The 13864-nt window shown below is 40.5% G+C and overlaps 1 protein-coding gene across 10 annotated transcripts in view; it reads right to left on the reverse strand.

Annotated features, from left to right (window-relative positions):
- NPNT (nephronectin) overlaps positions 1-13864 on the reverse strand; it is an 80900-nt gene that overhangs the window by 19001 nt on the left and 48035 nt on the right. For 4 of the 10 annotated variants that reach the window (XM_060246974.1, XM_060246971.1, XM_060246972.1 and 1 more), the window contains 6 exons: positions 10167-10286; positions 9158-9277; positions 7893-8027; positions 5199-5321; positions 3902-4018; positions 2094-2576 (listed from right to left, as the gene is read on the reverse strand). In XM_060246974.1, the coding sequence (XP_060102957.1) occupies positions 2094-2576; positions 3902-4018; positions 5199-5321; positions 7893-8027; positions 9158-9277; positions 10167-10286 (1098 nt within the window). The remainder of the gene's footprint in view (positions 1-2093; positions 2577-3901; positions 4019-5198; positions 5322-7892; positions 8028-9157; positions 9278-10166; positions 10287-13864) is intronic. The other 6 variants (XM_060246978.1, XM_060246976.1, XM_060246977.1 and 3 more) reach the window with 3 other exon arrangements.

A 13864-nucleotide genomic window follows, 5' to 3' on the forward strand; every position in this document is an offset into this window, starting at 1 on the left:
CATCTAATGGTGTGCTTTACTTATGATTTATTTTCTAACCTGCATAATTTGCACAATTTTTTTTTAAAATTCTCATAAGATTTTTTTTTTTTAAAAAATCAAAAAGTACCACTTTTTATTAGTACCAACACATGAACAATGTTTGCTCACAATTCCCTGTCCAAAACTGATATGCCTATAGTATATAAAAAGACAAATGAACAGTAATTGCTGCACTGTCAGAACTTAAAGATGGCTCTGACAATTATTTTGCAGGGAGATGCAAAGCCATGCCAAAATCGCACAAGGAGGAATTTGTCCATCTGCTATAAAGTAACAAAATTCATTTCCTACCAAAGTTCAACAACTTCACTGTTTATAAAGCTGAATGGTTAAGTTATCTGAATACCCTCCCAAACTCTATAATTAACCCCAGCGGTGATGCAAAAGATGAAACATAGTGTTGGGTATTTCTTGGCAAGCATCTGAAATGCACAAGCTGACAAATGTCATCTATGGCACGAAAACAAGCCAGCATAAAAGCAATGCAATACCAGTATAGTTCTCTCACTGAAACTTCCTCATGCAAGGAGCATCCTTACAATCATGAGCTTTAAGTGCATCCCTTTCAGTGGTCACATTCCATTAAGCAGGAACCACAAGTTATTTTTAATTTCATTCTTGCAGTTGCTTAGCAATAAATAGCCTGTGGATGGCAACATGAATTCATGCACGAAAGCATTCTACGATTTGAAAGCTTGGACACTAAAACAGAACTGGGTCCCAAACCATTCACACTTCATCTGTGTCTCTCATTTCATTCACAGTAATAAAACTGAAGGAACTTCCTTTATCACTGCAATAATTTTATGTCCTTTTTAATTGTAAAGAATTTATTAATATTTAAAAAAACAATACATTGAAACAAACCTTCAAAATTATAGAACAAATCAAAACTAAGCAAGACTGACCTATAGCAAAATAATACAAACATATTTAAATATTATAAAAAATACTACCAGGCTTGATAATACAATCAGTAGAGTTTAACAAAAGATTTTGAACACTGTTTAAAGTAACAAATACTCAGTGCTGCTGATCTACGATCTCAACTACATTTTGGTCTTTGTACAACTTCCAAAGCTGAAGATGCTGAAATGTGCCATTGTTAGATAGCCTGGCGACATTGGATAAGTACTGACCCAAGATTGCAGGCAAGAGAATGGGTACCCTATTCTGGGGTACAACAGCTCACAGAAGCACAGACCAGACAGTAAGCTGATTGTGAATCAGTCTACTCATATAACTTTAGATATACATTTATATAAGATTGTATTATAGGATGGATTCAGGACCTTTTTTTGTAGCAGAAACTCCTGATGTAGGCAATATTACAAGATCTTACAACAGGCCCTGTAATAAGAGCCACGTAAGCTCTTGGAGAATTGGCTACATCAGGGGTGGGTGGCCTAATATGCAAATGAATTCCTGCTACAGAAAAAAAAAGAAGTCCTGGATGGATTAATGTGAGGGGAGATGAGTTTGTGAATACATGTTACAAATTTGTTTGGCTCTATAAAAATGATGCTTTGTTTCTGTGTAATATATCAAAACTTGTAGTATACTGGAATAGCTCAGGAGGTCACTTTTATAAGAGGATAGGATTGTTGTCTATTGCGTTATTATTGCATGTATCACTTTGCTTGTACTGAACGTTTACAGCACTCATACCTTAGATGGGGGGTTTTTTTGCATTGGTTTCCAGTTCTGTAATCCTAATGCATTGCTGATCAAATATTTTATCCTGTCTGACTACTATATTTTGTAATCTGGTTTGAGTCTCAGTGAGAAAGGTAGGCTATAAATGAAGTACATGAATAAAGACAACAATATAATGTATCACACGCAACCAGCTCAGCTAGAACATGCTTGGTTTATGAGCTTCACCTATGGCTGAAAACCACCAGGCCTTGCAGTGCTCAAAACCACTACAATTTCCTACATTGCAATTCAATTTCTGGAAATTATTTTACAGAGGTAATACCATGCTTCCTGAGTTGATCCCTGACAATAACTCAAACTGTATTCATGTAAAAAAATTGATTGCTACTTACTAAACACATCCCCTCGTGGTTTCTGAGGATCAATTGGTATCCTGTTGTCAACTGTAAATCCTTGAGGAGGTGTTGCTATAGTAGGAACAAGCTGAGGCTCTTTAGTTGTAACTCTTGGTGTCTGTGTTGTGGTGGGCTTGGGTGGAGTGAGGGGTGGTGTTGGAGGTCGTGTTGGAGGCAGAGGTCTTGTCACTGGTGGAAGTTTTGTTGCTGGCTTCCATGCTGGTTTTGTTGTTGCAGGCTTTGTTACAAACCTGGTAAAGGGCTTTTGTGTTGGCCTTGTGGTTGGATGTGGAGTAGGCTTTATTGTTGTCCTGGGCACAGGTCTTGCTGTAGCTGGTACATGTGGAATTTTTACAGGTTGCTTTGTACCTCCAGTTTCAGGTATCCTATTGGTCATCCCACCGCTACCTTTAGGAAAGGTACTGTTGCCCTTAAATACAGTATAGGGGCCTGATGGATCAATCATAACTTTGGGAATAGCTGGGGGGAAAAAAACAACAGTCATCTCTCCATGCAAAGCATGCTTAGGACACAGCACAAAAACAACAGGTAAGTAAATTACTTTAAAGTAGCTAGTTACGTACACCAGAAGTATTACGGTACATGTTACTTGTAGCTAATGCAAATGCAAGTCCCCTTTCTGAATTTTGAGATGTATTTGATAAGAGGTATTTTTTGTGACTATATAGCATCATTCGAGACAGTACATTCTTTCTCAGTACTATTACTTAATCTGCATGGTTCACAATCATTAAGGTTTTAGCAGCAGCATTTCAGTGGTATAGTAACAGCAGAGGTTTCTCTGGGCATGTTCTTGGTAAGTGTGGGGGGATGGGAGGCACCAATACCCACCATACACTGAAGACTGAGCATATTAAATGCGCGTATTAATCCTCCTGATGTAAAATGTTTTCAAAAAAACTTTGCATACAAGACTGGGAGGAAAGGAAAAAAGGAAAGGTCCCCTGTGCAAGAACCAGTCGTTTCTGACTCTGAGGTGATGTTGCTTTCACAATGTTTTCACGGCAGACTTTTTACAGGGTGTTTTGCCATTGCCTTCCCCATTCATCTACACTTCCCCCCCAGCAAGCTGGGTACTCATTTTACTGACCTCGGAAGGATGGAAGGCTGAGTCAACCTCGAGCTGGCTACCTGAAAACCCAGCTACCACCGGTGATTGAACTCAGGTCGTGAGCAGAGCTTAGGACTGCAGTACTGCAGCTTTAACACTCTGTGCCATGGGGCTCTTAATACAAGACTGGATAAATTAGCTAATCCATCCAACATAGTAGAAAATAGCAAGACTCCAGTAGCACCTTAAAGATTAACAAAATTTGTGGCAGGGTATGAGCTCAAGTGCCAGGAATATTAGAGAGGCTTGCAATACCATGGTGATAACTCACATAGTAAATAATTCTAGATGATGTAGCCTGGATGTGTATTATTTGCCACATATAGAAGATATATCTGGCAGAGTCTCCATAACTAATGCAAGAACTCCATAACTTCACAGATCTGCTCTAGAAGACTGACATGGCTAACACTTAATATGCTTACATTAATACAAATGGCAAGTTTTAAGACAACTGAAATATTGCAAGCCTCTACTGCTAAGCTAAAGCAGCACTGTTACTTCAGCACTGGTCACCAAAGGAATTTCTGTCAAGGCAGAGTATTTACAATTTACTGCTGTTAATTGTCATTAGCTATATCTGATTAGTGTCCGTATAAGCTCATAACAATCACTGGAGGCCATTGCTTTAGGAACTGTACAAAAAACAAAATGGATAGAGACAGTCCCTTACCCCAAATCTCCCTCTGAGATACCATCTCAGAGAGAACCACATTAAAAGGGTCCTGTTGACCTCTGCCATGTGCCTCAGCCGAGTCAAAGCCCATTTCATTTTCAAGGGCATCGAAAGCTGGTAAAAGATTTAGTATTATCGACAAGGGTCTCTGCCAAGAGCTCCAAAGAAAGAGACTTTCATTTAATTTTAACTAATTGCTTGTTCAGAGTTGTCATGCATGTGTCACCTGACCAGCATCAGGTATGAATGCATCTCAGCTATCACATCATCAATCTCAATTGTTCACAAATGCTGAAGGCAAGCAATCAAAGTTCTTACTTCCTAGCTTGCACATGCTTACAATCACAACCAATAAGAAAAGAATAATTCAGACAAGCCACAATACATTTATCACTTGTTCCATGCTCCAAAGGGCTTTCAGGAAACAGAAGCAAGTTCCTGTTGGCCAGTTCTGAAAAATCTCAGATGCTATCACACCGTGCAGATTCTCAGGACTTCCAGCCTAATTTGATGGTCTGGGATATTTTTACAGAAAAAAAGTATCGTGGGATGGGTGGGAAGAAGAGCAACTAACAAAATAAGGGAGTCTACAATGGAATCAGCAAAGACTTTTTCTGTCTTGTCTTTCTTTGCACAGAGTCTGGTACTGGAGAAATGATGAACGTGTGGATTGGAGATACACAAGATCAAATCCAGGTCCTCTGTATTTGACGCATATGCAGTTTGTCAAGCTGCTATAAATGGGTATTGGGGCCTTGATACTGTATGAGTGAAAATAGAGCATGAGTCAGGAATACACTGGGTATGTATGTGGAGGGACCTCTGAAGACAGACAACATTACTTATTGGTTGATCTTCATAACAAGATCATTGATTGATGTTCATAACAAAAATGTTTCAGGCCGTGGACACCACACCTTTCATAACAAAATTTAAACAATATATAATCAGGCAATAACAAGCACTAGCAACCTACACTAAGGACTAACACAACAATATCATATTCCAATTAGAAGCAAAGCATAGGTTGCAAAATATTAAAACCACTAGAGCAATGTACAGAATGAAAGTGCAAACTGAGGACAGTGGATTTTCATTCTAAGAATGAAAAGAACTTGAAGCTATGTATTTTTACACTAGCATAGTAAGACTCATAAAACTTTAAATATACTGCCCAGTCCTTTAAAGTCTCTGAGTGAAACTGAGACAGACAGGATTGGATCTCAAAAGAGGTCTGATTATATTTCTATCTCATTTAGTTTTGGAATTCAAGATGACAAGGAGTATTACATACTCATGCAGTTCATTCCGTCACCTCTGTAGCCTTCCTTACATTTACACTTATAGGATCCTTGTGTGTTGTAACATCGGGAAAATCCTCTACACTGATGCTGGTCAAGAGAGCATTCATCAATATCTGTCACAGAAAAACAAACATGTTAAAGTCTTTCCACAGACCTCAATACTGGCATCTTCAAGATATACAGTCGCCAATCTCTCTTTTTACACTACTGAAGTTCATCATACCAATGGTGAAAATCAAAGAAAGAATGTCACAAATGTACTTTGACATGCAGAATCAGCTACAGATGTTTTGTTGTTCAAAGAGCTGTACTGCCTAATCTGAGAAACACAGTCCAAGTTCCTTTTTCAGGCCCCACATAAAGGTTGGCAACTTTGATCCTTGCCATTTCCCTGTGACAAGGTCACATTGATTAGTCTAAGCTTGTGGAAAGATATATGGAATTCAAAAGCTCTTATGCTGTTTTGTGACACCATAACTGCTGCTAATAAAAGGTAATATATAGATTGTGGTTTGATTTTGCATTTTTGTTTCCTCCCCACTCAATCAAATTGCCCACCAGCAGTATCTCCATCTTGTCTGGATTGAGCGTTAGTTTATTCACTCTCATCAAGTGCATTGCTTGTTCCAGAGCTGAAAAATATCCTTCAGAAGCATGGATCGGGGCATCCACATTTGTGATATAATTGGCACCAATCAGTTGTTTGCCTTTTGTTAGATCACGGACAAAGAAAGTGTTTGGTGGTGATCCCAAGAACAGCAATGATCTTTGCTAGTACTGGCAATCAGTCCCCTGATTTGAGCTAATCCTAAATGATGTTTGAATGGGGATCTATACTTGCACAGAAATTGTCACAGACATCAGTCTGTTACTCAGTAAAGGAGAATCTCTTCCTTACAGAGTACAGATTGTTTCAATAGATAACATTTGCATTGGTCACTTCAGAATTTCATGGATTATTTCACTATGAAGAGTTTGTGCAAAATGTACCATGAAGCCTCTTTTCTTTCTATAGCTTCTTAGAACTTAAGTCAATCTTACATTTTGTATTCTGCTTCACACAAATTGCAATGGAATCTGTCTCATTTCAGCAAGCTGAAGGAACTCATTACACTATCAAAGTTAGCTGTAAGGTCAGTTTCACTGTAAATGCAACTATTTTAGAAAATTGTTATTATTTATTTATTTATTTATTACTTCGCATTTATATCCCGCCCTCTCCGCAAGCGGACTCAGGGCGGCTCACAACATTATAAAAACAATCAATCCAATAAAACATATAAAACCATAATTTACATATATCAACTTTAAAAGCATTCTATAGCGCTATTTCAGTCCAGTATAGGCGGAGTGACTTCTCGACTATGATCGCCAGCATTCTGTAGGATGTCCGGTGGCAGCCCTTTTTCGATCAAACCGCAAAAGCCTGTTTAAACAATTCGGTCTTACAGGCCCTGCGGAACGCAGACAAATCCCGCAGGGCCCTTATAGCTTCTGGGAGGGTGTTCCAAAGTTCTGGTGCTGCCACCGAAAAAGCCCTGGATCTTGTTGTACATAGCCTGGCTTCTTTTGGTATATAGTGGAATATAGTGGAATGTTGGGGAATTAATGACAACTCCTGTGTAATTATGTTAAAATACAGAACCATGAATGCTTTCTGAAAAGCTGACTGAAACATTTTAGCATCCTTAGAGGATATTGTGGGGTTTGTTCTGATAATCTTATAAAATAGGAGACAACTGAGATAGCAAGCATAGCCAAATTTCCCTTACTGTGAGGCCCGAGCTATACATTACAGGAAATACAGTGCTGCCTTCCAAAAACCACCTTGCTATGTTTTCTTCTTCCTCACTCTTCAATAACAAAGAGAGCAATCCTCAGCAGGTCAACTCAGAGGTAAGCCCTGTTTTACTCCGTGGGGATTCATCCCTGAACAATGTTCTGAGGATTACAATCATTGAGTAACACACGAGACTAACACTTTCTGCACTCATCAGGGGTAGCCAACAAGAAACAGCACTGGGGAAAGAATGACTGGCTGCCCCTGAAAGTGGGAAGGAAACACAGAACATCATGAAAAGAACATGGGGTCACTCTAGGTTGGGAGATTCCAGGAGATTTTGAGAACAGAGCTTGGGGAAGACAGATTTTGGGAGAGGAAGGTAGCTCAGCGAGGTATAGTTGTCATGGAGAGACAGTTTGGTGTAGTGGTTAAGTGAGCGGACTCTTATCTGGGAGAACCGGGCTTGATTCCCCACTCTTCCACTTGTACTGGCTGGAATGGCCTTGGGTTAGCCATAGCTCTGGCAGAGGTTGTCTTTGAAAGGACAGGTGCTGTGAGAGCCCTCTCAGCCTCACCCACCTCACAGGGTATCTGTTGTGGGGGGAGAAGATATAGGAGATTGTAAGCCACTCTGAGTCTCTGATTCAGAGAGAAGGTGGGGTATAAATCTGTAATTCTTCTTCTTCTCTCCAAAGCAGCCTTTTTCTCTACGGGAACTGATCTGGATGTCAGTTGTAATTCCAGGCCTCATTTGGAGTTTGGCAACCCTGACATGGGATATTATTATATACCAAAGAGGGGGAAAGGGGGAATACTGAAATATGTAGTTTCTCTCCAAAATAAAAACACATCATACACATATCCTTCTAGAAATGCTTTTGTGATATATTAATTTGATTACCATGGCACTGGTATTTGCCTCCAATGTACATCAGATCAAAGCCTTTGTGACATTTGCAAATATAGCTCCCAAATGTGTTGACACACTTCCTAAACCGAGGGCAGGTCACTCTCCCAGTGGCACACTCATCAACATCTATAAGTAAAAATCAGTCAGTCATCTGCAACAACAAATTTGATATATTTACATTTTCATGCATTTAAACTTGTTTCTCTCTTTTTTCTCCACCCCTCTTCCCAGAACAAAATAGCCGTTTGTTGTTAAGAAGCATGTGTAAAAAGGCTGTGTAGGAATTTCCATATTCTGTTAGGTTTGTCAACTTCAAGCAGGAGATTTTTATATGAAATCTAGCTATCAGTTTGAACTCTAGTCAATTCTAGTTATTCATTATCTATTATTTGCTCTAATTAGAAACATGAATTAGGGGAGGCCATGCCTTGTTTCCACTCATGATAACCAGGGGTTGTTTTGTAGAAAAATAGGTGGTGGAGCTCATTAGCATAACTCATTAGCATATGCCCCCCCAGCCAAAAGCAATCCGATGCAAGAAAGGAGAGCCCCAGGTGAGTGAGGCCTGCTTGGGCTGGCTAGAGATCCAGCCAGCCCAAGCAGGCCTCACTCACCTGGGGCTCTCCTCCCCCCCCCCCCCGTCAAAAGGCCAGCAAGCCACCTGATGCCCAAAATCACATAAGAGGTGAAGAAAAGGTGGCGTGGGCTTTTCCAGGGGTTAATGAGGGCTGCTGGGATGTAACAAAGCCCCCGGTGGCTGGCTGGCTGCCTGCTCTCCTAATCCAGGGATTGTTATGTAGCTGTTCCTACTATTCAATGGACAAGGTAGGCAGAGAGGAGGAGTGGGAACTCTCAGAAAGGTTCAGGAGCTGTGCTCCTGTGAGCTCCTGCTGAATCTGAGGCCTGATGATAACACTACATGATGGGTTTTGTAATTCTTTGAATGTACAAATAACTACTATTACACATTTGTATTAGCCTTGAGGGCACATCATATCAAAGGTAAAAAACCATATGAATAAAGAAAGATCATTGCTGGGGGCAGAATGAACTACTGCTGCCGCTATTTAATGCTGCTTTTATTTGAAGTCTTTCAACATCTATTCAACCCAATATGATTGTAAATAAGTTAATGGCATGGAAACTTTTAGGTCCCTTTCTTCCAAAGAAGGTTGATTTTGAGAAAACTGCCCAGTATTTCCCATTGCTTGGTAAAGGGAAAGCACAGAAAAAAATATATTTAGCCTTTGACTTACCAATACAAGTTCTACCATCAGGTGCTAATTGTAACCCTGGTGAGGGACAGCGGCAGCGTACCTCCCCTTTAACAACATCACAGCCATACTGGCAGTTTGCCATGGAACATGTGAGGGCATCTGTTGAGAGATTATCATAACAAACAATTAAAAGCAACTTCGTATCTAAATTCTGTATTCTATTGTATTTGTTCAAACTTAATAATAGAATTAATTTAATAACATAGGAGGTCTGTGGAAAGATTACTATTATTTTAGCAGGAAATGTATCTGACGATTTGATTTTTCTCATTATGTACTGCTCCAATTTGTCCTCCTATGCAAATGCCTAAACTATTCATAGAGGAGCTCAGTCACCTGTTCTATGAGGGAAAGGACAATTTTCAGAAGATAAGGCAAATTTTAACCACACATCTGGGGCAAGATGTAGGTAAAACTATCCTCTATAATCTTAGCAAGACAGTAGGATCCTGAAGTAGCTCAGGAACGTTGCTCACAGTTCTTTAAGAACTGGAGTCTTTTGGGAACTGCCTGCTAAAAATGATTTGATGCTTAAAATAAACCAGCACATTTTTATTATGCACCTTTTAAAATCCAACTTCTTCACACCACAGAAAAGATTTTGTGTACTCCTTAAAGAAAAGCAATTTCTCACATTCTCATTCTTAGTATTCAAAAGTATTCCCTTCTATATGAGTCATAAGGAACCTGACATTTGGGAAGTTTACACTAGAGTTTTAAAATAGGCACACCAGCAGACATCTGTCATTTTTAATGGGTTGCATTAACATTGCATGGCGATGTAGGCAGATAATAAAGGTCTCGTGCCAGTATAACAAGGCATTCCCCAATAAAACAATTGTGACTGAAAGCTCTGTTGCACTGCGACAATAAAAACCAATCAAATGAATTATTCTGTGTTTCCTTATCTAATTTAGCAAAGTTTATTCCCATGGTATGTTTTAAAATGATACATAAATTTTTATTTGGCAGAGGGCTCTTGACGTACTAGAACATGATCCATCAGGCATAAGCATGTACCCATTCAGACAATAACACTTGTAGCTGCCATAGGTATTCATGCACCGATGTTTGCATGGTCTTGGTTTCAGTCCACATTCATTGAGGTCTAAAAAAATAGGGAGGGGAGAAAACAAAACAGAGCAGGCATTACATAGTAACATTTTTTTAAAAGTTACAGAGATGGCAGCAGTCATGTTTCTTTCTCTCACAACTTAGCCTTGATGGGTGCTGACATATTAGTAATATTAATCTTTTCCATCACATGGGAACAAAGGACCACTGTACATGTAAGGCTCTTGATCCTACAACCATAGTTAAGAGATCAAGAGGGTGCCATCCCAGCCCCTCTCCTGCCCACCATCAAGCACCTTTGTCCATTTTAATCATGGGTATGTTTCCAGGCACAATTCAAATAGTTGGTTCCTACCTTCAAAGCCCTAAACAGCTTAGGGTTATAGCACCTAAAAGACTGCATCCTTTTGTACTGCTAGACTTTCTACTAATTACAAAATTTAAAAATGTGTACCAAAATACAGCTTTTACAGTTGTACACTGTAATATTTTGCCACCAGCAATCATTAAGGCTGTTAGCTCTGGGGTAATGAGGGGCCCCTGTGGGGTACACCCTACAAAGCAGACATTTTCTGCAAGGGGAATAGATCTCTTTCATCTGGAAATCAACTGCAATTCTGAGACATCTCCAGGCCCAATCTGAAAGTTGGCATCTCACGTGGTATCAAGATACCCTAATCTACTTTAGGAATCAATCCAAAATATTTCTGTTTACCCATAAGAACATAAGAACATAAGAACATAAGAGAAGCCATGTTGGATCAGGCCAACGGCCCATCAAGTCCAACACTCTGTGTCACACAGTGGCAAAAAATGTTATATACACACATACACTGTGGCTAATAGCCACTGATGGACCTGTGCTCCATACACTGTGGCTAATAGCCACTGATGGACCTGTGCTCCATATTTTTATCTAAACCCCTCTTGAAGGTGGCTATACTTGTGGCCGCCACCACCTCCTGTGGCAGTGAATTCCACATGTTAATCACCCTTTGGGTGAAGAAGTACTTCCTTTTATCCGTCTTAACCTGTCTGCTCAGCAATTTCATCGAATGCCCACGAGTTCTTGTATTGTGAGAAAGGGAGAAAAGTACTTCTTTCTCTACTTTCTCCATTCCATGCATTATCTTGTAAACCTCTATCATGTCACCCCGCAGTCGACGTTTCTCCAAGCTAAAGAGTCCCAAGCGTTTCAACCTTTCTTCATAGGGAAAGTGCTCCAGCCCTTTAATCATTCTAGTTGCCCTTCTCTGCACCTTCTCTAAAGCTATAATATCCTTTTTGAGGTGCGGCGACCAGAACTGCACACAGTACTCCAAATGAGACCGCACCATCGATTTATACAGGGGCATTATGATACTGGCTGATTTGTTTTCAATTCCCTTCCTAATAATTCCCAGCATGGCATTGGCCTTTTTTATTGCAAACGCACACTGTCTTGACACTTTCAGTGAGTTATCTATCATGACCCCAAGATCTCTCTCTTGATCAGTCTCTGCCAGTTCACACCCCATCAACTTGTATTTGTAGCTGGGATTCTTAGCCCCAATGTGCATTACTTTGCACTTGGCCACATTGAACCGCATCTGCCACGTTGACGCCCACTCACCCAGCCTCAACAGATCCCTTTGGAGTTCCTCACAATCCTCTCTGGTTCTCACCACCCTGAACAATTTAGTGTCATCCGCAAACTTGGCCACTTCACTGCTCACTCCGAACTCTAAATCATTTATGAACAAGTTAAAAAGCATGGGACCCAGTACCGAGCCCTGCGGCACCCCACTGCTTACCGTCCTCCACTGCGAAGACTGCCCATTTATACTCACTCTCTGCTTCCTATTACTCAGCCAGTTTTTGATCCACAAGAGGACCTGTCCTTTTACTCCATGATTCTCAAGCTTTCTAAGGAGCCTTTGATGAGGAACTTTATCAAAAGCTTTCTGGAAGTCAAGGTAAACAACATCTATCGGGTCTCCTTTGTCCACATGTTTGTTCACCCCCTCAAAGAAATGCAACAGGTTAGTGAGGCAAGATCTTCCCTTGCAGAACCCATGCTGAGTCTTCCTCAATAACCCGTGTTCATCAATGTGCCTACTCATTCTGTCCTTGATAATGGTTTCTACCAACTTTCCCGGTATTGAAGTCAGACTGACTGGCCTGTAGTTTCCCGGATCTCCTCTGGAACCTTTTTTAAAGATGGGGGTGACATTTGCTACCTTCCAGTCCTCAGGAACGGAGGCAGATTTCAATGAAAGATTACAGATTTTTGTTAGAAGATCCACAAGTTCAACTTTGAGTTCCTTCAGAACTCTCGGATGTATGCCATCCGGACCCGGTGACTTATTAGTTTTTAAGTTGTCTATCAGTTGTAGGACCTCCTCATTTGTCACCTCAATCTGACTCAGGTCTTTCAACACCCCTTCCAAAATTAGTGGTTCTGGGGCGGGCAAAAAGTTCTCGTCTTCTACAGTGAAGACGGAGGCAAAAAATTCATTTAGCTTTTCAGCCATTTCCCTATCCTCCTTCAGTAATCCTTTTACCCCATGGTCATCCAAGGGCCCCACTGCCTCCCTGGCTGGTTTCCTACTTCTAATATATTTGAAGAAAGTTTTATTGTTGGTCTTTATGTTTTTTGCAATATGCTCCTCATAGTCCCTTTTTGCCTGCCTGATCACAGTCTTGCATTTGATTTGCCACAGCCTGTGTTCCCTTTTACTAATCTCACTTGGACTGGTTTTCCACCGCTTAAAGGAGTCCTTCTTACCTTTTACAGCTTCCATTACTTTGTTTGTTAACCACGCAGGCCTTTTCTTATGCCTGTTTGTGCCTTTCCTAACTTGTGGTATGTATTTTATCTGAGCTTCTAGGATTATAGTTTTAAATAGCGTCCAAGCTTTCTCAAGGGTTTTGACCGTATGTACCTTTCCTTTCAGTTTCTTCCTCACATGCCTCCTCATCTCAGTGTATTTACCCCTTTTAAAGTTAAACGTGGTTGTGGTGGTCTTTTTGGACAACTCCCTATTTATACAAACGGTGAAATCAATAACATTATGGTCACTGCTCCCAAGCGGCGCAATCACTTTTACATCTCTCACCAAGTCTTGGGCATTACTTAGGACCAAATCCAGGATCGCCCCACCCCTGGTAGGTTCTGAGACCATCTGCTCCATAGCACAGTCATTGAGAGCATCAAGAAACTCAATCTCTTTCTCTCGACCAGAACACATATTGACCCAATCAATCTGCGGGTAGTTAAAATCACCTATTACAACACAGTTTTTACGTTTAGCCGCTATCTTTAAGCCTTCCATCATATTATAATCGTCCTCTCTCTTTTGATTTGGTGGGCGATAACAAACTCCCATAGTTAAATTTCCTTTTGGGCCCTCTATTTCAACCCAAAGCATTTCTAAAAGTGAATCTAATTCTCTGATCTCAGCCTTACTGGACCGTATATCCTCTCTGACATACAGAGCCACCCCACCTCCAACCCTTCCTTCCCTATCCTTCCGATATAGCTTATATCCAGGAATCACCGTGTCCCACTGATTCTCCTCATTCCACCAAGTTTCTGAAATTCCCACAATGTCTATGTTTTCTCCCAGCACT

This window comes from Heteronotia binoei, chromosome 9 (assembly GCF_032191835.1).
Source record: "Heteronotia binoei isolate CCM8104 ecotype False Entrance Well chromosome 9, APGP_CSIRO_Hbin_v1, whole genome shotgun sequence".
Lineage (NCBI taxonomy): Eukaryota > Metazoa > Chordata > Lepidosauria > Squamata > Gekkonidae > Heteronotia > Heteronotia binoei.